Source organism: Rhea pennata, chromosome Z, assembly GCF_028389875.1.
Source record: "Rhea pennata isolate bPtePen1 chromosome Z, bPtePen1.pri, whole genome shotgun sequence".
NCBI lineage: Eukaryota > Metazoa > Chordata > Aves > Rheiformes > Rheidae > Rhea > Rhea pennata.
In genome coordinates, this window is record NC_084702.1 from 81328897 (window position 1) to 81354715 (window position 25819).

Here is a 25819-nt window from a genome sequence, read left to right on the forward strand (position 1 = left end):
ATGTGGGCAGTGTTTTTGTGACATTACAGGGAAGATGTTTTAGTTCTTTTGTAGGTAGCAATTAATTGCCTATTTTTTAATTTCCTGATAGTTTTATAAAGCAAAGCGTGGGCGATAACAACTGGGAAAAATGGAAGTCACCGATGCTCAGAACCAGAAAGGGGAACTAGAGAGGAGACACTCAAGTGTTTACATTAATATATTCCAAAATAAGTTAAAACACAAACGAAGACCGGGACCCCCTCCACGATTTGCAACGCCGCCCCGGTTGCCATGGCGACGCCGGCTCCCTCCGCCTGCCGTCAGTCACGACGCGCGGGGGCTTTGCGACAGCGGCGGTGAGGCGCCGCGGCAGCCGGGCTTCGTCAGCGGCTCTGCCGCACCGGGCCGCGGGCGAGCCGAGACGCGACGGGGCGGGGGCGCGGCGCCGCGGCGGCCCTCCCCAGCGCCGCGGCGGGCGCAGGTGAGTGCCCGGGGCCGCCAGCGGCGCCCTCCTCTTTGTCCTCCTCGTCCGCCGCCGCTCCCCGCGCAGCGCGGGCCGGGCCGGGCCGGGCCGGGCCGGGCCGGGCCGGCGGCGCGGGTCTGCCGGGGGGTGGGGGCGCCGCCGCCATGTTGTGCGGGGGGTCCGCGGCGGCTCGTTACCTCAGCAGCGGCTCTTGCTGAGGGCGTTTCTGGGAGACGACCCTTTCTCGGCCCTCGTAGGAACTTGAAATTCTCTTCAGGCGAAATTTTCATCCTGTCGTGGCCTGCTTAGTCCTCCTTCCTCCCCCCCCCCCCGTGAAAGGCATGCTCTTGTTGGCAAACCGGGATGTGATTTCGAGTTCACTTTGTAGCTGCTTTGAATCTGTTGTCCTTAATGTGATTATGACAGTTAAAAAAAAAAAAGAAGTAGGAAAAATATCTGGGGTTTTCATGTATCGTCAAAGTAAGTGCCAGAAAAATCTGCAAACGACTTTCAAAGATATGTAATTATTGACTGTAATGAAGTATTTTAACTCTCGAATTATTATTTCCTCTTCTTTCATGTTTTGTAAACTTCTGTGTATACACAGAATAGGGCTATCTTTTTTTTTTTTTTTTTCTTATGTGGTCACTGGTCTTACCTTCATATTGTTAAATCATTGAAAATTAGGCTTTTGTGGTCATTAATTTGCCTGGGGAGAGCAAAAATCTTTTGTTATCTTGTCATTGTTTTTATTCCTGTATAAGGATTAGGGGAGAACTTGTTTCTGAATTAGCTGAGTTCTTCAAATTTCATTTTAGAAAGCAAATTACTGTTTATTTTGATGGATTTATTTTTGATTATGGGTGTGTTTGGAAGATTTGGCAATATTAGAGTATTTTTATTTAGATTACAGTAGTACATCCTGGCCAAATCAGGGTAGGGAGTGCTGTGCCAAGTCCTATGCAAACAAATAACCAGGAGACTGTATTGTCTAAGAGAGTTTGAAATATAAAATATGCTGTAAAATGCAGCAGTGCAAATTAATCATAGATGTTATGGACAGATGAACCAGGATGATGTAGAGATACTGACAGGATGATGTTATTAGAGATGTTCCCGATTTTTTTGATTTTATATATATATATATATATGTGTGTGTGTGTGTATTTAAAGAATTGCAGACTTGAAGTGATGAATTTTGAATCAATAGATTACATAGGGATAAAAGAAGGCCTGCTGCCCCTTCTCATTTAATCCATGATCAGCAAAATGAGAATAACAGTCTGGTTTGCTAGTTGTTGTTATTATTACCTGGCTTGAAATCTCCTATTCACTTCACGTAAGTTTCCATGTAGCTTTAATCAAGTTTGGAATACTGGTTTAGTTTTTTCCTGCAGATAGGCTTAGTTCTGCTTAATGAGTAGGGTTAGTGGGATCAATGTCAATATTCATAGCAGTAAAATTAAGTATGTTGCATTTAGAAAATCAGGGCTTTTGAAAAGAAAGTCCTTATGTCCCTTGATTATGTAGGGATAAATTGGTTCTCCTTGACTGCTTGATTGTTTTGTTGTCACGTGAGTAAAGTTGAATACTAACATAAATACACTTTACAGTTTAACTCACCAGCTGCTATCTGATTCTATGTATTTGTGTGTCCATGAATGCACGTGTACGTGCATGAGGTGGGTCTGGCATTAAACTGCCTGCCTTCCTGTCTTCTTGTTAAGCCAGTTTCCTGGCTTACCAGCAATGCAGTATCACCATCATGAAAAATTCACTTCTTGGTTGTACTGTACAGCAAGCAAAGTTAACTGCATTCTTGGAAATGAGAGCTACTTCACCTGTTTACCTATAATAATCCCTTGGAGAACAATTTCATTTTTAAATAATTATTTTTGTAAGTACATTTTAGCACAAGGTTTCAAATTTTTTTTTGTAGTTGCAAATCAGAAACTTGGGCTAGCAGATGGATCAAGTATAAAGGCATAGTCATCATTCCCTAATTTTGGTATTCTGTACTTATCAGGCATCCACTGAAATGCTAATTATTTGTTACATGTGTTAAAGAACTGTCCTGATAAATAACTGTCCATATATCATGACAGTAGGGTCCTTTTTTCTTAAGTTAAAAAAAAAAAAAACTTTAGGGATTTATTTATGAAAAAACAGTGATATTTAAAAGCTTTCTTAATTTTTTCTCAAACTTATTTTCTTAGATGAACAATAGGCTAGGAAAGCAGAAATGTGATATTTTGCATTTGATACGTACGGTGAATAAAAACAAAATGTAAAAAGACTGAAAATTACTGACAGACTTTCAGAAACAATTTTTAGTTAACACTGCAAGCTGTCTTGACTGTTTGCACTTAATAATGGAATTGTTTGTTTAATCACAATTTATTTAAACAAAGTTATAGATGTGTAAGTGTTTGGGTCCTGACTGCCAAAGATTTCTGCAACTCTGTTACCTGCCTTAGCCCTTTTTCTTGAGCTCCACGTATTAAATGGAAAAGGTCACTAGTAACAATACTGGCAATTTCAAATTTTATAAAAATCATTGGATTATTCAAATGGAAGACATGTTGTAACAGAGGTGATCTTTTCCAGCAAATGTGTGATTGCCTTCATGTATATGGTTTTAGGAGAGGTGTTAAAATGCTCAACTAGTGTTGCATCTTTCAATGAAAAATGCTGTAAGTGTGAAAAGTATTAGGCATTTAAAATTGCTGCTCACTTGAAAATTTGCAATCCACTTAGAAGATTTGACTTAATGTCATGGATGGCAATCATCTCCGTACTTATTGCTGACAAATCTGAACAATAAGGTATTTTAAATGCTGTTTACCACTGAGACCAAATATGATACAGAAACAGTCGTTTCTCAGATGTATGTTTCTTCCTGACAGATTCTTTTAGCATCCATATATATCCTAAGATTAATTCTTTAAATGCATGTGCTTTAATCCAAAAAAGAGTTTTATACATTTCTTCTTGTATACATTTTCTTAGCCTTTGCTCTGCTCTGTCAGAACAAAGCTAGATTTAGTTATTTTTATATTTCTTTTCTAAAAGAAGCATTTGTAACCTTTCTGTGCAAGTATTTTACCTGACTCCGTCCATCATAGGAAATAGGCTCACGCAGGGCACCTGGCTCACTATGCTAGGTCTAATGTTATGCAACAGCAGTGTGTTTGAACATGAAGTTAACGAAGCATTCTGTGAGTCTTAGTTTTTTTTTTTTTTTTGGTCGTCCCATGTCCTTTTTGGGAGATGCCACTGTGATTTGCTGTAGTCCAGAGCACAGCCATAGCAATTAGATGTACAGTACTTCAGACAGTGATCAGATAACTGAAGTCTAGCAATGTCATGTGACATCAGTCAGGGTGATGATTACTTGTATTTGTGCACATAGAATAAACCTAAAACAGTTTTCCTTTCGGTGTCAGAGTTGGTATTACTTCTGTGGCTTTGTAGTTGTAGCAGTTGACGTTTTAAAGATACGTGTGCAAAATATTAGTTCTAAGTGTGATAAGAAGGTGAAAAATTTGTGTGCTTCTGTCAGTCTAGTCTGCACTTTGGGAGTCATCAGCAGTGCAAATGAATTGCACAGTGACACTGGGTGGTCACGCTGAAGTATGACATTAATTACACCTTTTTGTTTATCTTGCCTTGAGATGTCTCCAATACTGTGTTCTGATTTTCCTTCCCCTCCCTTTAGGCTTATATTCCCTGCTCGTGCAGTGTGTAGTGTCATTATCTTTGCTTCTTTTCAAGTATTTTCTGATATTTTATTATCTAAATGCTGAAATATATCAAAGGAAAAAAAGGAAAAAAGCACATGCATACCAAATGCTGTATTGGCCACAACTGTTTTTCTGCACACAGGGCGTAGAAATAGTACCAGCTAGAGGATTATATTCACTTGCTAGTGACAGGCACAAAACTGGTTTTGTTGTCCTAAGGCAGTAGTCACTCTCACTAGCTTCTGGCCTATCATAAATTAATTGTGCTCGGGTGCTTTTTCTGTCTGCAAAAATCCTTACTTTGAATGCTGTTTCAGGGAAAATAGCTAATTCGTGAGTCTTGCAAGGTTTAGGGAGATCTCTAAGCTTGCTAGTCAGCTATCTTATCTGCAACTTCCGGGAAAGCTTGAGGAAATCGCAAATGAAAATGAGGTTTCAGGAGCAGTTTGCATACAAGCAGAAAAAAGTTGGTACGTTTTTCTGTCTCTTGCTACCACTTGGTAAGATAAAAAGTGTATGCAATAATAAGGCAGAAATGGTTTTTGAAAATACTAGAATTAGTTTCCAAGTGTAAATTGTGGCAGAAAGTAATAAGCCGTGTGATCAAAGTTTTGAATCCTGCTGTGGTTTGTATATGGAATAGTTTTGATTAGATGATAGTCTTACTCTATCTATATTTTATGAAACAAGACAAATCATGTAAATTATATGACTTTATTTTTAATCTGCCATAGAAACCTATTTAAAGTTCTCTGACCTCCATATCTGATATTTGTCTGTATAGCTGTGGCTGTCAAACCTGGTTGTTCCCCCAGTCATATTGAACAGTAAGATACTGTTAACTTTAAATTTATCCTGCCTCTGCCTGATATCTTCAGACTGTTTTTTTTTGTTTTGTTTTGTTTTGTTTTGAAATTACTGTGTGTTTTCTGGTTCAATAAGTTAGCTGTGGACAATTTGCCATACTTACTAAGTATGAAGGTGAAAGTTTAGAGGACTGTAGCTTGATGACGTTATATGAGCGTCTTTGATTAAGAATTAAAGTAATATGTTGTACTTAAATTTTTATTTGAGTAAAGCTATTGAATTATCTCAGATTATCAAATTTGCCTGAGTGTCAGCTTTAAACACTGCTGTAGAGTCACTTGACTAGTTTACCAGATTAGTGTGTTCCAAATTTTTACCCATGTGAGAATTTAATAGTGATAGTCTTTCAAATCCTTCTCTTTTACTAATGTAAAAATAGTGAATTTAATCCAATTTTATTGGATACTCTGGTAATTTAAAGGATCAGTTTCTCTTTAAATGTGAAGAACACAACTGAAACATTTGTTACATGTATATAACTAACTAGATTATATTTTGAAGATACAGGGAACTTAGTGACAAAGGATGTGGAAAAGGCCAAAGTACTTAATACCGTTTTTCCCTTATTTTTCACTACTAAAGTGAAAATCCATGGGGCTTGACAGTGGCTAGTGTCACTGGAAGACTCTTCCCTGTCATCTTGGAAAGGTCCTGGTAGTCTGGGGAGATTCCTGATGGCTACAGAAAGGCAAAGGTCAAACCCATCTTCAGGAAGGACAAGGAGGATCTGGGGAGCTACAGACTGGTCAGTCTGATGTCAGTCCCTGGGGAGGCTGTGGAGCAGATCCTCCTGGAAACTGTCTTTAAGCACATGAAGGGCAAGAAGATGCTTTCAAAGAGCAAATCACACCTGCCCTGTCTGGTTGCATTCCGTGTATGATGAGATGGTGCTGACCTGGTGGACAGGGGAAGGCAATGGATACCTTGACTTTGGTTAGGCCTTTCACGCAACCTCCCACAGTATCCTTATAGCCAAGATTGTGAGATGTGGCCTGGCAAAGTGGACAATTAGGTGGGTGGAAGATTGGCTCTCGCACCAGATGCAAAGGGCTGTGATCAGCAGTACAGAGCCCAGCTGACAGCTGGTGACTGGTGTTGCCCCTCAGAAGTACTGGGGTCCACACCAGTTTATGTGTTTATTAATGATCTGGGCAGTGGGAAACAGGACGTTCTCTGCAAGTTCCTAGATGATGCTAACCTGGGGGGAATGAAGGCACGGCTGTATTCAGGGGGACCTTGGCAGGCTAGAGAAAGGACTGACAGGAAATACATGAAGTTCGGTTGAACCAAATGAAAGTCCTGCATTGGAATAACTGAGAGTAGAGACTGGAATCTGACTGGCTAGAGAGCAGCTTTGTAGGAAAGGATTTGGGTGTCCCCAAAGACACTAGCATAAATAACTGAACGTGAAATTTCATATGTGATGATTCACTTCATGCTTTTGTCAATAGGTACAGTGTTTATTTGCTGCTGTGGTTTGTCGTCATCGACGTAAAAAATTATATATTGATTGTTACAGACATTAAATGAGTTTTGTTTTTTTACAGGGAATGTATTTGGTGTTCACCAATGATAGAGTAATGTTGTTCTTTGTAGACTGAATTCTTCATCTGTTAAAATGTGGTACTTGTGGTGCTTTCGGAAAATGAAGTTTTTAGTGAAGGCATTGCGATATCGTAATAAAAACCTAGAAGGAAAGAGGTAGCTCTTCTTTTTATTCTCTTTCCCAAGGATTGATGTTAAATATCCTAAGAATGATGTTTATCTCATTTAGATAAAAGTTTTGAAGTATCTATGTGTGCAAGCCTTTAAAATGTATTTTGATATTAATAGTTTTCAGTACTTTTTCACATTTTTCTGTATGGAAAATATAAAGTACATTGGGTTATTTGTATGTACTAGCACTTTTATATGTTGTAATATCCTCTTCATGTGAAAATTCAGTTTGTTGTTAAGTATGTTTCTGTACTACTGTCAAATTTAAAGCTTTTAAAATAGTTTGGTAAAGCATTAAGCTTACTGTAAAATTACTGCAAAGAGGAAGTAATTGTGTACCCTGATAGGGGAGTGTCTGTATTTATTCAAAAGTGCAGTTATTTGCATCACTGAGATAAGCATGAAGAGTGTGACTTGTTCCCTGAACTATGAATAATAAGAAATGAAATGGATGAGAAAAGAGGTTTTTGTGTTGCTCATCAGCATTATAGGTGATACACTCCTAGATTTTTCAGCTTTAAAATTGTTGATGGATTGTTATATTATCCATTTAAAAAAAATGCTAATTCACAGATTACGTTAATGGTCAAATACCTTTTACTGTCATGAAAAAATAAAACACTCGGAGGAAGTGTGGTGATACTAGCGGTTTTAAGGTTACTGCTAAACCAGTATGTCTTTTAATCACTGGTAAAAAGAATGCACTGAACATTTTATATGCAGATGACTGCAGCTGTAGCATCTTTCAGGATTAATTTTGGCATGGTTTTGCCTTTCTAGTCTACTGGGGGGAATTTTTTGGAAGTAGTGAGGGAAGAACACTTTGGAAAAGAAGTTGTAACTCAGTTGTTATTTAAGGGCTTTGATGTGTGTGTGTGTATACATATAAAGAAAATTCCATCTCTTCGCACCTTTCCCAGCATGTCTTTCATTTTAGGAGTATAAAAATTGGGTGGCAAAAAGCTTAAGTTTTTTTTTTTTTTTTGATTTCATTTTTGTATGATGTCTGGATATGTTTTACGTCTGTTTCTCATATTTTTCTGATTAAATTACTGTAAATCAAGTATTTTTGGAATTGCAACTTTTCAGTTAACAGGTATGCAGTCATTAGTAAGGTCACTGTATCCTCTGGAATTTTTAATTGTTTACAGTTCTGTATTGTGATCATCCAGGCAGGGAACAATTGATCTGCTATTGCATAACAGCAATACATTTTCAGGCATATTTTTAAAATACTAATTGTAGTTTGTAGAATGTTATAATAGATTGCATACTTGATCTTTGGTCTTTGCTTATACTTTTTCATTAAATAATAGCTTTTTGTAAAATAATTCCTAATAAACATAGTGTAATCAGATGCAAGAAATGAGTTGACATAAAATGGCATTTTATTGTAGGTGGTAGTATTAGTTTTATGGTTTAGATTTTGTGCAAAACTACAGTGCATCTCTCTCTCCAGAAGTTTGAGACTTGCTACATCCAACTGGTTCTGTAACCTCTTTTACAAGAATCATAGTTTTTGTTTGTTTGTTTTTTTTATAGTTTCTAATACCTAGCTATTCATTATTCTACTATTCGCTGTCTTCCCTTCCCCCATTTTTCAATGTACATTATCATATTTGATTCTCTGGCTGCAGAGGTTGTTTGCTCTAGAAATATAGACAGCATTTGTCAAAACTAATGTGAAATTACATTTTTGAAGAAATTGCACTGTAATTTTTACATATGTGAGAGGTACTAATTTTTTTTTGATCTTCATGTAGCATAGGAAAAACTATGTTAGTAAAAATTGTACTTCTGTTCTGAAATACAAAGGATTTTTGATGCAGAAGCACTTAAGCATAGAAGTCAACAGTAGGAATGATGGGGGTATATGTAAGATCAAAAAAGTCACATTCGTGTTAGGTACAAATAAGATCTGTAGTTGCCTCTGTTTATATCAAATTTGAGTTCATCTGAAAGGAGATAATTAACCTTGAAGAATAGTTTACAGTAGAACTGAAGATTGTTAAAATAAGTTCTGACAGCTTTCATGAAGTTTTGAAGCTGAAACTTGTGCTTCCACCAGAAAAAAAGCAGGCAGACTTAATCTGTGATGTACTGGCTGGCAGGAGCTGGTCAGGCAGTGAGCTCAGCTGTAGGTAGGGGTTTGCGGGCTTCTGATAACTGTAGCTTTTGTCTGCTAGGGTTGTCACAGGCACACGGAGGAGAACTTGGTTAGTGCAGTGGGCAAGTCGAGTTGCAGTAAACCTGACTTAGATTCAGGATGACTTCCCCCTCCCGCCCCCCCCATAGATGAGACTATCTTTCTGCTTTTGAAATGCTCTAAAAAAAAGCTGGCATCTCTGTGCACAAATGCAAATGTTCCTACATCAAACAAGCAAGAAAAATACATATGTCTATTTAAAGATATGAAATATATATTTTAAGACTTTCTTCAATAATTTCTGCCTGTGTCTGTCTTGTTTGTACTCCTGTAAATCAGAAATTCTGTTCTGGTTTGAACTATAGTTATAGTAAGTTTAGAACTTAAACACTTCAAGATAGCACATAAGGAGCATCTCCTTTATTTGGCAAAACAGTGTTTCCCAATCATTCGTCACAAAATACAGCAAGTATTAACTTTCCGTAACTCAAACTTTTACTATAATTTAGGAGAGCAACTAATGCAACTCTTTTTCAATCTGGAATGAGAGATCAATAACAATGTCAGTCATTCCTGATGTATTTTCTCTACTTGATGGTTGCACTTCCTATTTTTCAATTGTTTCTTAGCAAGTAAGAGCATGGGGAACAGATCGTACATATGTCACTTATTTATAAACTTACCATTGGTATGATCCAGATGTAACTTAAATTCTAACATTTTTATTTATTAAATATAGAATATACCTAAAAAGTATATTGAGCTGAGTTGTTTCACTGGGAAGTAAAAGAAAATCTTGTATTTTGCAGTTTATTTTTCCTCTGTGTAGACTTTCTCATGCGTGATTGGTTTAAACGTGTTCCATGCCAAAGGGGAGATAGGCAGTTAAGATAGCGTTTACATCAGTCCTGTCCCATCCAAAGAACTGGAACTAAACTGACAAGCTCAGTATAAGTAAACTTTCACTCTGGCCAGGACAAGGATGGCAGCTTATAAACACACTCTGTGAAATGGTCTTGGAGCCCAGAATATTGCTAGCATAAACAGTGTTGTGTTTTTACACTTACACGTGCTGCAAATCTTCCTAATAGTTTTTTACTATTTCAGTTTCTGCAGTGTTTTCTGTTTTTCTGAAGTTATGATTCAAGCACTTTTGTTCTCCATTTCACAATCCCAAGAAAGTTTTGGCTTTGTGACAGATGAAAAAAAGTGGCCAGGTTATTTGTGTCAATATAGTTATAGGATATTAAATATTGGCACAAAGACCGAATGTTACATAGCATTGCTTGTTAGACAGTGGCCAACATCTAGTCCTTATGGCAAACCACAGTGATGAAAACTACCTTCAAATATTTTACAAGCACGTTTAGCATTAATATAGTTCCTCGGAAGACTTTTGTTCAAGTGGCTGGCTAGTTGTCACTTTGTTTTAAATACAACTTTACTTTTTAAATAAATAAATAAAACTTTTAAGTCTATAGATGAACATTACAAAAATTGTCAAATCTACTAGCTGAGCCAGTAAATTTGGTGGCAGTTTTACTGAAGTGCCAGATCTTACGGTAGACTACTGCCTTTTACTGCAGCTGCACAATAGTTCTGTCCTCAGTGAGAAGTGGAGTTGAGCCTGCAGTAGAACACAGCAGCAAAATTTGAAGGTTATTCTTCAGGAAGAGCACTTGAATCAGCATGGCTGCAGTTGTCACCAAATGACTGGATTATGTATCACCCTTATAAAACAAAACTTGACAATGTGAACCTTGAATTGCCATAAATCAGGGGATAAACTTGGTTCCTACCTTTAAAGTCTTGATCTTTAAATCAGAGCAGATCTGTTTTGAAGTTTAGCTTGTGGTGAGAGGTCATCTGCAGTTGCTTTATCTATTCCTGCCCTCTCTTTAGTTACAGTGTTGATAACACCAGCTATGACTTTTTGTTTGTTTGTTTTTCCTCCACCTACCATCACATCTCTTGATATTGCATGTTCCAATTTCTTCTCCCTCCTTAGGTAAACTGTATAAGTAACTATTTAGCCACCATTACTGGGGAGGTGGAGAGTTGAATACATTTACCATCAAGGCTTAGAAACCAGAAACGAGAAAAGTCAAAGCTGCTTTTACTTAGACTATCTTTGTTTTTTGTTACCTTTTTGTTTGTTTAGATAATCCCTTTAGCTGTGTGTGAAAGGATAAAAACAATCAGCAAAGAGAATTAATGAAGGGATTGTAATAACCTTGAACAGATTTTCAGCTCCAACTTCAGCTAATACAAGATATTATGCATTCCAACATAAATATCGATTAAAAAGGTTAGGCTGATGTGACACTATTCTAACCGAAAAATATTTCTGGAAAGCATATAGTGATGTGTCGAAAGCACCAGGCCCTGTTTTTGACTAAGGTCATCACATTTGACCAATGGGGATGGAGTCTGCTGACTGGCATATAAAAGCTGTTACAGCCCTGGGACTGGAAGCATTTGCTGCTCCAGAATTGTTTTACGAAGGCTGATACTGGAAAAAGTGCCTATGTAAGTAGGGAAATGTGATTCTGAAAATTTTGCCAAATGTGTAAGAAACTAACATTGTGAAATTTTAATACTATCACAGTTCATTGCATTTTACATATGACTGCTTAAAGAATATATTATTCAATCCCTGTGTTTGCTATGAAGAAGCACATATTCCTTAATGAGAAGAGTTGATTGTATATTGTACTTTATTTGAAGAGTAGCATGTATAGTGACTGTTTCTCATGTATAAATATTTACAATCGTTTCAGCCTGATCTTTTAAGTTTTCATGAGGACGAGACGGCAATAAATGCAGAAAAGGCAGACCTGGTAAGACCTAATTTTTGTTGTCGTGGTTCAATGGACAGGTGTGAAAGCAAAATGGCAGGAAATAGCCTTGTTCTACCCATCGTCCTGTGGGGCCGCAAAGCTCCCACGCACTGCATATCAACGTTACTGTTAATGGATGACGTGTCGATGATTGTCACAGGATGTCATGACGGACAAATATGTCTCTGGGACCTCTCCTTAGATTTAGAGGTAAGTCTAAACTCTGTGTATAACTTAAATGCTTCAAATACAAAGAAAAATTAACCATTGCTGCCAAAGTGATTTTTTTTTAATTATTCTTTGATACTTTGAATATCCATTCCAGTGTTCAGTTGTTCCTACGCTTATTCATATATTCTACCTCCCTCTCTTGAAATCAGGCCTGGAGCTGATGCTATATGCTTCTAGTAGTGAGTAGTTCAGATTAGAAAGAAGCATATTTACTCCAACTTTGCTGCTGCATTAGTAAATTTTTGAAGTAGTTATTTCCTCTTTTCTGGGCATTGGAGATGCCCTAAACTGATAGTTACTTTCAGGTTTAGCTGCTTAGTATTTTGTGAAAACAGTTTTTTTGAGATCAACTGACTGTATTTAGGTGACTTTTTAAGGTTATTATTTTATTTGAGCTGTTTCCCATGAAAACAGAATGAGGAAAAAGCTCTGTTTCTGGAGGTGAAGATTACTGATTGGTTATTGTGCCAGTTTCTGCCCTTGAATTGAAATCTGCAAGTGTCCGTCTTAAAGATGAGGTAGTAATCGGGTTGGATACAAATGGTTTTAAGCCCTTGGATTGGAGGAGAAAAAAGGTCCTTTCTTATAAAATCAAGCATGTTTCATGCAAGGGTTATACCAAAAAAATATCAGTCTCTGAGTTACCCCCATAAATTATGCTAGTGTCTAATTCATTTAATGAGAAACAACTGGAGAAGAACCATTTTTTTCTAGAAAGGGCAAATAAGGGTCATTTTTCTTTTTTATCTTTAATGTATGAATGGAATTTAATATAAAATTATTTAGAAATGTAGAAGGGTCATGAAGTATACTTGATTTGGGGAAAGTCTATTGTTGCAGTATAGCTCAAATTTTCCTTTGACTTAAGCCAAATTCAGACTGTGATTTAAAAATAGAATTGATTTTACACAAAATGATCTTTTTTACTACAATTTAGTATTACAATATTAGTTAGAAACTGGTTCTTTCACATACTGTGTCAGCATGCTATGCAAACTTGAAGATTGTATTTCTACACTTGTGCTAATAAAGTGTGTGTTTTTATATGTATATGTATATACATACAATATATAGAATATTTATATGATCTATATTGTATAAAACAGAAATTTGAAATGTGTATGTTCTAGGTAGGTAATAGTGCCTATGTTATTTCTGCTTTGTTTTATTTCTCTGATTCTAGATTAATCCTAGAGCTCTGTTGTTTGGTCATACAGCCTCAATTACTTGTTTATCAAAGGCTTCTGCTTCCAGTGAAAAGCAGTATATAGTGAGTGCATCAGAAAGTGGGTGAGTTTTCTGAAGATTTATTAATACATAGATCTGTTAAATAATGGAAATTGAGGATATAGAAGAGATTGGGCTGTTTGCATCCATTTCTTTTCATTCGGTTTCTCATTCACACTATTTTTTTAGTCTAATGTCTATCGCATTCATAGATATCCCAACTGATGAGACTTCTCCAATGTAAATACTGAGTATGGTGTGAATTTTAGATCCCTGGTCTGAAGGAGCATAGAGGTCTGCTTGAGATCTTGGAGGATTGCCTTTATTGTTTGTTGTACTTCAGGATTCAGTGGCAGGACACAGCACAGTTGTATATAAAGTAATCTGTGCTGCCTTGGATGTAATTTATATTTGGGTAGATAAAGAAATGTATGATGATGCCAACTGCAGAACAGGTACTTCTGTGTTTTATATCATCCTTTTGCTTGAGCGACTTTGTAAGTTGAGTTGTGGACAGACACCTGTGTTTACTCCTTTGCTCTGCTTATCTTAAGGCCTACTTCTTGAGTAGAAGCAAGCTTAAGTCCTAATATATCTGGTTGGCAGGAAATGATTCCTGGACCTCTGCAGTAAACTTCAGAGTAAACTTCAGAGTACTTATACGTATATGTGAAGTATTTACTATCATTTGATTAAAATACTATTTTTGATAATACGGTTTTCTTCCTTACAAAAATGGAAAAAGTAAGCTAATATTTGAACGCCTCAGCGGAGGCAGTGAAGTGTATAATAATTTGAAATACTTGTGAGAGAAATCAAGCATTCTGTTACATACTTGCATTTACTTAGTGTTGATGGTTTATCATCAGAGATAATAGAAATAGAGATGAACCATAGCAATTTACTCATTTCCCCCTACAACTGTACCAGGGAAGCAGAATTTGTTTAGATTAGGATGGAAGGACTGGAAATTCAAGTAAAATTTGAGTTTCCTTTATAAAAATACAACTCATCTAGTCATTAACAATTGTTTAAGTTTCTCCCAATACAAGTGTTTCTGAAATCCTTGGAAAAATGAAATAATTTGGATGTAGTTGTAATCTGTGTTTTATATTTTAGGGAGATGTGTCTATGGGATGTGAATGATGGGAGATGCATAGAGTTCACTAAATTAGCCTGTGCACATACTGGCATACAGGTTAGTGCTTTGTGTATGCTTGAGAAGCCATGCTACACGTTGTATAGCATGGAAACTGCAGCTCTGTTATTAAAACAAGACTGGAATTTCTTGGAAGCTTAATGATGCTTTTATTTTTATATATATGTGTATATATATATATGTATATATATAATATGTAAGATACTGGAATATGCCAATGTAGCTTATGCTGTATTCTGCATTATCAAGTGCCCTCAAGTTGGAAATATGCTTTACTTCAGCTTTTGAGGAAGATATAATCAATTAATCAGAAGGGCTGGATAGAGCAGAGGAAAAGGAAGAGATGTTAAGAGGAGTAGTGATAGGAAGAGGTGGGAGGGTGAGGATGATCTTAGCAGGGAAGGTCGAGACAGCCTCCTGTCAGCTACAGGAGGCAAAGGATTGCCTTGAGAGGATGCTAAGAGAAAGGAGCACCTCTGCAAAAAGTTTCCTTAGTATTGCTTGCACACATAGAATTCCTACCAGTTCTCAGTGGCATTTTTTTTTAAAAACAGATAGCCATTAGAATGCATTTATGAAATTATGATTTTGATTAAAAACAAGGAAGTTGATGCCTCACAGGGAGAATAACCTCTGTATTTTGTTAATATCCATTTAGTTCTACCAATTCACTGTTGGGACTCAGCGTGAGGGGAGACTGTTATGCCATGGACATTATCCAGAAATTCTTGTTGTGGACGCTACCAGCCTTGAAGTTCTTTATTCTTTATTATCAAAGATATCTCCTGACTGGATCAGCTCCATGAGTATCATTCGATCCAATAGAACACAAGGTAATTATTTTTGTTGCTTTTATTATGACTTTGTCTTCCTGTAAGAGCAATACTGTTTTCAACAACCTAGGGAGGGAACTAGCATGTTAATTTTTGCCTCTTTCTCCTATTTGAGTAATGAAGGTGGTCTTGTCCAATAGCCATCAAGTACTAGCCTTTTATAAAAAGCAATGGATATGTATTTATTTCTAGTCCCTGAGAAGGGGACTGGAGCATCTCCCATACAAGGAGAGGCTGAAAGAGGGATTGTTTAGCCTGGAAAAGAAGGTTTGGGGACGATCCTATCAATGTTTATAAATGTCTGGAGGGCATAAACGATGGGAGGATGGGAAGAGGACAGGGCTAGGCACTTCTCAGTAGCACTTGTGACAGGATGAGAGGGAATGAGCACAAACTGAAACACTGGAAAATCAAATTAAACACAAGTAACACTTTTGTACTGTGAGGATGATCAAACACTGGAACAGGTTCCCCAGCAAGGTTGTGGCATCTCCATCCTTGGCTCTCTTCACAACGCCCTGGACATGGTCCTGGACAGACTGCTCTGGCTGACCCTGCTGGAGCAGAGACTGTAGCAGGGGATATCCAGGGCTCCTAGCCTGCCCCAACTGCTCTGTGATTCTAAGGTTGCTTTAATCTCTCTTCAGAGAGAAGACTTGATAATCTTTATTTTTAGTATTGTCTCTGTTACTGTTCCACCAGATGAGAATTATAGCTCAGGTTATATTTAAATGCTTTCTCATGAACAGAAGCTCAGCTCTAGCCAAATTCCGTGTGTGTGCATGCACATGTGTACACTCATGTGTGTCCATGTGTACAACAGGTTCCATGTTCACTTAATAAATATTGAATGGTTTTGTTATCTCCTTCAATGCATGCCTGTGTTGAAACCCGGAGAACAAGGAGAACCTTGGTCTCTCCTTGAGAACCGAGAAAGAATTCATGAGAATACTGTGCTAGCAAGAGCTTCTGTGCTGCCACAGGGTTGAAAGAAAGGCTGCAAGCACTCTAAATGCTTTATTAGTGTGATGTGTAATTCGAATCAAGATCATTTAATGGCTTTGTAAAAAGCACTGTCATAATACTTTGGAAGCTATTGTAGGAAATGTGTGAGGAGTTTGCTGATTGGAGTACACAGTAGGATTATATACCTGGAGAAGTTGGCAGAAATATGGGAATCTCTGGAAAGTTTGACAAGTACAGAATATGCTTCTTTCCTGAAGGTAATGAATCTGATACAGTAATTTTGAAAGAAGCTCTCTGGGAACGTCCAACCCAAAACAATTGGGACTACTTGTCCATCCCCCTGCCCTTTTCAATTGGTTCCTTAAGTATTAATTAAGAGAACTTGCACCGTCTCATGATGGGAATGAGCCTCTAAACCTAAAATTAGTGAGTGCATGTGTGTGTGCGTGCATGCATGCATACTTACAGCATACCAATTCACAAAAAAATGTTCAGATTTGAAGCATATATTTCAAGAATGTTTTGATAAACTTTAATATTAGTTATTCTTGTGTATTTTTATACTCAGATATATACAAATGTGCAACAAAATGGAAAAGGTCTTGTATTTGTCGATCTAATTTTTTTGTATTTATTTTTTTCCAGAGGATACTGTTGTAGCTGTTTCAGTGACTGGCATTCTGAAAGTGTGGATAATAACCTCTGAAGTCAGTCACATGCAGGTAAACAAAACCTTCTGAATTGATGGTATTTGCTGGATGCACCAATATCAACTGTTAACTATCAAACTGCTGCAGAAAATAGACGTGTGCTAGTCTATGAGTTGGGGCAGGCAACAGGGGCTTGATTATTCAGCAGTTCAGATCCCACCTCTGGTGACATGCTGGACGCTGTTAGCACCTGATTACAGCTATATGCCAATGTTCTCTGAGTAAAAACATTGACATCTTGTTTATTCCAGTTGATGCATCTATCTGTTTTTGTTTTTTTGTTTGCTCATTCTTGTTTTTGTGTCTGTCTCTCCAGTTACTTATACATCACTTCTCTGGTTCTGCAGGTCTGTGTATGTGCTACCCTTGCGTATGTGATAGTCTGCAGAGCTGACTCTCTATTGCAGGAAGATTGATATTCAACAGATGATGTACCCAGGAGTATATCAAAATAAAACATAAATGCTTAGTTCAGTTAAGAAACGTTTTTGATTTGAGCAAAATTTAAACTATTATGATAGTTTCGATGATTAAGAAATGTCTGTCTTTGAAGATACTGTTTGTAAGACAAGCTAATTTGGCTCTGTTTAATTTCCAGATCATTTTTTTTTGATAGAATGTAGTTAATTTAATGCAACTTTCTTTTTCTTAGGATACTACGCCAATATTTGAAGAGGAGTCTAAACCTATTTATTGTCAAAACTGTCAAAGCATTTCTTTTTGTGCGTTTACCCAGCGGTCATTGTTGGTAGTGTGCTCCAAATACTGGAGGGTAAGGAAAGCCTGTTGACTAAAATATCAACTTTTTTTTTTCTTTTCCACTATAGATAAATGCCAATAAGGCATTCAGACCAAAAGGCTTATTCTTTTTTAAATTAAAACTGTAGAGTTCATTGAATATAAATTCCTAAAAGTATATTGTCTTGCATTGTAGGGAATATATTGCTTTATTTTAATAATACAAGATCTATTACTTTTAACAAGACAAAATATGTGATATAATGTAATAAGGTAATATCCTACCATATTTATAATGTTTTGGATGGTCCTGTAGTCATTAAGTAGACATTAGTGTTTTTCTTTTTTAATAAATTTTCTGTATCTTAAGTAAATATTGTTCTAAGACAAATTAATATATCTGTGCTGAAATACTGTAATTAGTTGCTCTCTGGGCATTTTAATCTGTGGTTAGTTAATAATACTCTTCTCTTTGCAGGTTTTTGATGCTGGAGATTATTCCCTCTTATGTTCAGTCCCTAGTGAGAATGAGCAGACGTGGACTGGTGGTGACTTTGTGTCAGCTGATAAAGTGATTGTATGGACAGAAGATGGACAAAGTTTTATATACAAATTACCAGCCAGGTACTCAAAATGGAAACACTGTATTGCTTTATTGGTTGAGGGGAAAAATATACAAGAGAGCCTTTAATAAATACTTAATATCTTTGGCTTGTAGTTAGTTACAAGACTATGTGAAAGTTGTAAAAATTAATCTTCCATGAGCGTATATTAAAGTGTGTGTCCCCTCAAATGTATCATATATAATGCTCAGTAATTTAAAATCAGAGATTGTCTTGTTATTTTCTGATACTGCCATAACTCACTTCGTAATGGTAGTGGTTGGAGAATGTGTGATGTGAAGGGTTGCATTTTGCTGTTGAATAAGTGACATAAATCGAAATTGAAAGTATGCTTTAAATATTTCCTGAAACTTTCTTCCATAAGGAACAAATAGGGTCTGGCTATATGAAGCGGAATGTATATGATGATAGTATAACTGAGTACTCTCTAAGCATTCAATACAGCCTTCCCTTAAAAGGAACAGTTGTTTATGGACTTAAATGCAAAAACATAAATTAAAATCAGATATTACAAGAATTAAGCAGATTTACGAAGACAAATGTAAAATGTACACAACAAGAAGTAAAAGATACCAGAAGAGAACCAAAAAAGTTCCTTTATATTTCTTCGTTCAGGGGAGGGGGGTGCTGTTAGTTTTATCCTAAAGATCACTGAATATTCCGTGATAAATTAAATGAGAACTTATTTGCCACTTCATATCTTATCACATCATACTAGCAGAAGGTCTGTCTGGTGATCTTTTGAAGGGTTTGGTGCATTTGCTCCTGAATCTATCTGATTCCAAGTTAATATGTTGAACTGTGGAGTAGACCCTAAAGCCAACCTTCCTTTCCTTTTCTTCAGTTATGAATGTATGTGGGGACTGAGCTGAAAACATTTGGAGCAGTTATTTATTGACTGAGAATATCATGTACATTAAAATTATTGTAATGATCTGCTGTACACTGTATTAACAATTGAAAATGTAATGGTTAGAGGCTAAGGGAGGTTGTTTTTGCTTTCGAAACTAAAAGGAATCAACATATTATTTATCTAGTGATAGAGTAATCTCTTTCTAATAAGGTAAGGAATTTTATTCTTTTTGTTTGTAAACCCAGTTGTCTACCAGCTAGCGATTCATTTCGTAGTGATGTGGGAAAAGCAGTAGAAAATTTAATTCCGCCTTTGCTGTACAGTGTATTGGACAGAGCAGTTAAACAGGTAAAATATGTTTCCTTTGGACTTTCTTATCTGTACTTTCTTGTGTACTGCGTTTCTTAAAGACTTGAAACACTCTTAGCATACCAAGTGATTTGTTCTTCTCTTTCAAAGTAGGCATTTAGAGTTTTTTGTTTTAATGGAAGTAGGCATCTAGGAGAATAACTGTTTTGAGATGACTTTTTTTGGGGGGGGGGGGCGGTTGTTCTTATTTTCATATATATATATATATATATTTTTATTTTCATATAAATGTCTCTGGTCCAGTGAATCTTCAGTACTTTTGTACTAAGAGCTTATCATACTTCAGTGCCTGGAGAATTAGAAGTCAAGCTGTGATGTGCTTAATGATTAGGCAATCACTGAACAAGTGCTTTTAGTATCACAACTTAGGTTTTAAATGCCCACATTTTTGCAAAGGAAGTAAGATCCCATTTTTGAGCCCAAATAGTCTTTGAATTATAATCCATTCTTAATGTAGTACAGTAAACTGTATGTACTATAAACTACTACTGCTTCAGGCCATCGTGTAATTATATGTAATGTAATGTGCAGTATCTATATCTTGTTGTATTGAAATAGAGCAATATATTCCTTACACTTCAAGACAATATATTTTCAGGGGATTATATTCAGTGAACTCTAGAGTTTGAATTTTTAAAAGGAATAAGCCTTTTGGTCTAAATGCACATTACCTAGTTAAGTCTAACTTAAAAATACTGCTATTACAAGGTTATTATAGGGATTTTTTTTACTCTTAACCATTTAATTTGTTGCTAAATTTGAACAGTTGTACTTTTATACATTTTTTTTTTAACTTCATGTTGTCAGTCAATTTGTAACACTTCTTGTTTTTGTTTTTGGACTTTTTCACTGAGTAGCATATCTCAAAGTTATTTCTAAAATATCAACATTCTTAAGTGTTTGCATATAAAATAAAAAATTTCATCTCCCCTAAATCTGTGGTATATTTTTAATCAATTATGGTTTCCTCTGGTTCGTATTGCTACACTTATCCTTTCTCCTATGGAAAGGCTAAAGCCTAGAGTGGCTAGTTCCCATTCTGCTCTTAAAAAGTGCAGTGGATTATGTGAATTGAAAGTGAATTTTGAGGTTAGTACATGATTTACGTGTGCCTGAGGTTGTCTAATTATTGTTACTATTATTTTTTTAACAGTTACTAATATGTCCCCCAGTTACTCGATTCTTCTATGGACGTAGAGAGTTTTTCAATAAACTCTTAATCCAAGGAGACTCTTCAGGGAGACTGTATATTTGGAGTGTGCCTGATACATTTGAACAACAGGACAGTGCAGAAGGTACATTCAATTAACGATCTTGCTACCAAGAACTTTTTATGGGCATCTCTATCTAAATTCTTGTTATATATTTTGTTGCTGGCTAAAACGCTGCTGCTTTTCTTACAGATGCATCAGTTGTGTTTCCCGATGCCTTTAATGACGTATTTTCATAGTTTATTGGTCATGCAAGTGTACTTTCTGCGTTGCATTTGCTTAACCCACTTCTGTGTCAAGAGATACATCAAGAAAGGCAGACTGTGTTGAGGAGTAAAGTAGAAATTTCTTGGAAATATGTGAATAAACTGAAATGAAGGAAGCTTTTTGGGTTGTTTTTGCACTAAATTCCACTTTGTTTCCAACACTCAGGCAGTCCCTCAGCAGCCTTTAGTTTCAGGTTACTAAAGATTTTCTTTCCCTCTAATTCAGACTTTTTCAGCTGAACTACTAAAGTTTTAAATAAAATTTGTGTTTGAACAGTTTGGGTTTTTTTTTAATAGTTAGCTTATTGTAAGAGTTATAGTAATTTAAGTTTTAAATATATGATCAAAATCTCAATTTACCCTGAATACTTTTCAGGGGTTAGTTTTACATGTTCTACTTGCCAAATACCAACTCTGATCATTGCTGTCTGCATGTGTAACTTCCTCTTGTATCATAAATCATACACTTTTCCAGTTTTCTCACAAATATTCATTGTTTCCATGTGTTGCTGTAACAGCACTCATTTAGTTGGTGAATTAATTTCCAGGATGTGTATTTTACTTGTTTTAAACTGTTGTAACATGGTATATTTAAAAGCAGGCTTTGAGATCTTCTCAGAAAATCTTATTTCTTTTTTCTCTCTTCCCCCCCCTGCCCCCCCCTTTTAAACAGGACTACAAGCAACAACTTCAATATCCCTACAGGAAGCTTTTAATAAACTTAGTCCTCACCCTGCTGGAATTATAGACCAATTAAGCTTAATACCAAACATCAATGAACCACTTAAAGTGACAGCCAGTGTGTATATCCCAGCGCATGGGCGTCTGGTTTGTGGTCGTGAAGATGGGAGCATTGTTATTGTACCAGCAACACAGACTGCCATAGTTCAGCTTCTGCAAGGAGAGCATATGCTTAGGAGAGGTATGTAAATAAGCTTTGGATAGGCACAGTTGAATTACAGAATGTCTTGATCTTACTAGGTACACTACAATGAGAAATAGTTTCAAGAAGCGAACATTAAGTCGTTTTACGAGTATGCTTTTAAAAGTGGGGGGAGAGGAGAAAGTGGAGAAATCATGTAACCATATTCTTAGTAAGCATGATGTTCTTAAATTATCACTTAAGTTTCTTACGTAAGTGCGACCAGCTAGCGTCAGTTTTTTGGGATGTCACTTCACTGGAAAGATTCAAATATTCTCCTGGATTCTCTTTGAGGTGTAGTAGCAGACTTATAGTGGGGAATATCTATGTCTTCTATCCAGAATCATTCTGGGCAGCACATTCAGCTGGAGTAGTAGTGTGCCTATGAAGATCTCCTTGAGCAAATGATAAATTTAAAAGACAATTCCTTCTTGTGTATCATGTAGTTAAAGTACGTTATACCTTGGCCTAATGCTATACATTCTGGTTCCAGATAACTTTATCCTAATATCTTTATGATCCTGATGTTTCAGAACAAATGTTTTTTGTCTTAAGTTTTTATATACAGTGGTAAATAAAAAAGATATTTAAATATCTTATATGGATACATGAGGTTGTCAGTTACAGTATTTTCCTTATATAATTGATTTACTTTATATAATTTTAAACAGTGAATTTTTATGTAAAGCTCAATTGCTTGAAAGTTAATAACGTTATTCTGCAGTTCATTGCTGGTGACTGTTAACCTCATAAAAATACAGAAGTGCCTGTATGTATCCTATTTTTGACTGTTGTGCTTGCTAGAAAGCATGATCATAGTTCAACTTTCTCCTCTGTGTCATGCAGACATTAATAACAAATTTTTTTCTGATACTTAACATACTGGCTCTATTTTATCAAATTTGCCATTTAATTGGACAGTTTTTCTAGGCTTGTTTTTCATTAATTAAAAAGCTGCAATGGCTTCAGTGGTCTCTGCGACCTCAGTAAATCAAAGGCTTACCAGGCAGCTCTGTGTTCACAAAGACTATTTTCTTTCTAAATTTACATTTGATACCATTAACCTATGCAGCACAAACACAACTGTGAAACACTGTAGACTTGAATGCTACTGTTGCAGCCAGTGCAAAGAAAGATTTTTTTGGGGGGGCATTCTTTTTGATGGTTGTCCTCCTGGTTATAACCCTGGATAAATTTGTTTGACTGGGAGGAGGGTTTCTCTACCCTCCCCTCCCCCACAAATCTCTAGTTCTTTAATTTGGGGGGAGGAGGCAGTTGTTTTAGTAAAGCTGAATTACTTTGAAGTGAGATCTTGTGGCAAGACAAAAGAAGAATCATTCACTCCATATGAAGTCTTAAATATTTGTGAACCTTTTAAAATAAGACAAGGCAAATGCTTAAAGAAATTGGGACAAATTGCAATATGTCTGTGTCTTTTTAATCAAGAGCAAACTGCTGTGTAGTATTCTATATTAGAGACTTCTAGTGATTTTTTTTTTCTTCCCCCCACCTCCCCCCTTCAAATTCCTTTCCTCCCACCACCTCCCCCAACAATTTCTCAGGTTGGCCACCTCACCGGACTCTCCGAGGTCATCGAAACAAAATTACCTGTTTACTGTATCCTCATCAGGTTTCTTCTCGTTATGATCAAAGGTATTTGATCTCAGGTGGTGTGGATTTCTCGGTCATCATATGGGATATATTTTCTGGAGAGATGAAACATATCTTCTGTGTACATGGTGGAGAAATTACACAGCTTCTAGTTCCACCAGAAAACTGTAGTGTAAGTCTGAATCTTCTTGAGAATGCAAATGTAATGTAAAACACTGAAGAATTAAGCTAAAGTATAACACTTGCAGATATTTCAAGAGTTTAATTGCTCTGCTAATTTCATTTTTTTTTTGTTTACATCATTGCCTAGGTAAAGGATTAAAAATAGTGGAAAAAATGGATATTGAATTAAGGAAATGTTTGGCATTACATGATACACAGCGTTAACAGTGGGAGAAGGTTTTTACAACATCGAAAGAAAATTGCAGGACAAAAAGTCTTTGTCCTGAAGGTGCTTGGGAATGAGATAGGCAAACGTTCCATAGCGATTCACACACAGTTTTGAAATGCAATTTTGTTTTTCGTAATTTGGATGAATGGGAAAAATTTTATGAACAAATTGCCATTATCTTGTTTGAAAGAAAATTCTGGTTTCTCTGTTTTGCTTAACAGAATTTCCTTGCTCTTTGTTTCCTTTTGTCTTACATTGTTGTTTTTGAACAACATTTTTCAACTTAATTATCCTCATTTTTTTACTACTTCTGTTCCTTGAGCCTATTTGCTTTATCTTTGCTCTGCTTAGCTCTACTGATAAGCTCTATTCCTCCCTGGATCTCAACTTTAAAAATACTTGAGAATTAGCATGTTGAAGTAAACTAAAGGTAGATGTACGTTTTTTAAAAAAAGCTTATCTATTAGCCTGCAATCAAATAAAGTCTAGGAAAAGCTGGAAAAAATAAATACATAAAATTTAAAACTATAGTATATAAATAGTTCTCTTGAAGAACTTTACCTGTAGCAGTGTTTAAGTGTATGTACAGGGCAACATATATTCTATATTATAAATCATAAAGCTTGGCCTCTCTTTTTTCCTTTATTTTACTAAGAAACGTGCATCAGCATATTGGCTAAAATGTTTCCATCTGTAGTGTAAAAATTTAAGTGACAGAATTGAGTGCAAGTATTTTATATTTTATTTGGAGGTAAACTACTTTATCAACTGATTGAATCTGTCTTTCAAATAATTTGTTTTATTATTTTTATGACTGTTTTAAACAATTCAGTCATTTTCCTTTCAGTTTTTAAATATTTGAAAAGTATGTGGGGGGGATCTTTTTTGTGTAAAAATTGAAAAATGTCGTTAATAGTTACTTTATAAGGTCAAAGAAATGTAGCAGTATGGGGCTGCCTTATTAGAAAAATTCAACGCACTGAACCAACAACGTTATTGATCTGCGGTAGCCATATCACTTGATAATGTTGAGAGGGCAGGATGTTCTCATACCTGTGCAAGCGGTTGGATTCAAAAGAAATTCTGGTGAAATGGATGAAATTCTGGTTCTAGTCAGAACCATTAGTCAGTAGGAATTTTGACACAGACTGATGTGCTTGTGTTTTCTTTATAAAATGGGTTGTTTATCACCAAACAGTCTGAAGAGTATTTTCATATTTTATTAAGTGTAAACTAATTGTATTATGATCAAAATAATTCTCTTGTATCTTTTGTTTTTCTTAAGGCAAGAGTCCAGCACTGTGTTTGCTCTGTTGCCAGTGATCACTCAGTAGGTCTTCTGAGTTTGCGGGAGAAGAAATGTATCATGCTGGCATCCCGTCACCTTTTTCCTATCCAAGTAATAAAATGGAGGCCTTCAGATGACTACCTGGTGGTGGGGTGCTCAGATGGATCTGTATATGTCTGGCAAATGGATACTGGTAAGATTTAATGCAAAGATATTGATTTTAAAAAAGAAAATATATATATCTGCTAATAGTTCTATGTAAGTTGAATCTCAGGGAGACAAGTTAAATTTTTTCACGTATTTATATTTAAAAATTTAACTCTCTAGGTGTTCCCCAAATTTGTAGATTGTGTAAGCTTTTGTTAAATACATATTTCAGTATTTGGAAGAACTCATTTAGTTCTGGAGAAGTGTACCTTGCTGAGGCTATATCCCCTATTATCCCCTACATGATTTCCTATTTATGTTATGCAGAGAACAGTTGAAATGCATATATTGACAGCACATAATGCCCTCTAAAATTATTTAGTGTTTGAGCAGTTTACTTCAAGCTTAGTGTAGAAACACAGCATCTTAAATCTAGAAGAGTTTCTTCACTTGCAGAATGAAGAATAATCATAAGTTTTTTTTTAAAAAAAAAAAAGTTAAAATTTTAGTTTTCAGA

At 36.1% G+C, this 25819-nt stretch overlaps 1 protein-coding gene across 5 annotated transcripts in view; it reads left to right on the top strand.

Moving 5' to 3' along the window:
* The first annotated feature begins 11808 nt into the window (after positions 1-11808).
* The window catches only part of WDR7 (WD repeat domain 7), a 154731-nt gene continuing 140720 nt past the window's right edge, over positions 11809-25819 (top strand). For 3 of the 5 annotated variants that reach the window (XR_009961145.1, XM_062599366.1, XM_062599367.1), the window contains exons 1-12: positions 11809-11967; positions 13172-13278; positions 14335-14413; positions 15033-15207; positions 16819-16895; positions 17536-17655; positions 18100-18245; positions 19343-19445; positions 20620-20761; positions 21617-21865; positions 23428-23648; positions 25153-25348. Coding sequence is in view for 4 of the 5 variants with exons in the window: in XM_062599366.1 (XP_062455350.1) it covers positions 11809-11967; positions 13172-13278; positions 14335-14413; positions 15033-15207; positions 16819-16895; positions 17536-17655; positions 18100-18245; positions 19343-19445; positions 20620-20761; positions 21617-21865; positions 23428-23648; positions 25153-25348 (1774 nt within the window). In the remaining variant the exon portion in view is untranslated. The remainder of the gene's footprint in view (positions 11968-13171; positions 13279-14334; positions 14414-15032; positions 15208-16818; positions 16896-17535; positions 17656-18099; positions 18246-19342; positions 19446-20619; positions 20762-21616; positions 21866-23427; positions 23649-25152; positions 25349-25819) is intronic. The other 2 variants (XM_062599368.1, XM_062599369.1) reach the window with 2 other exon arrangements.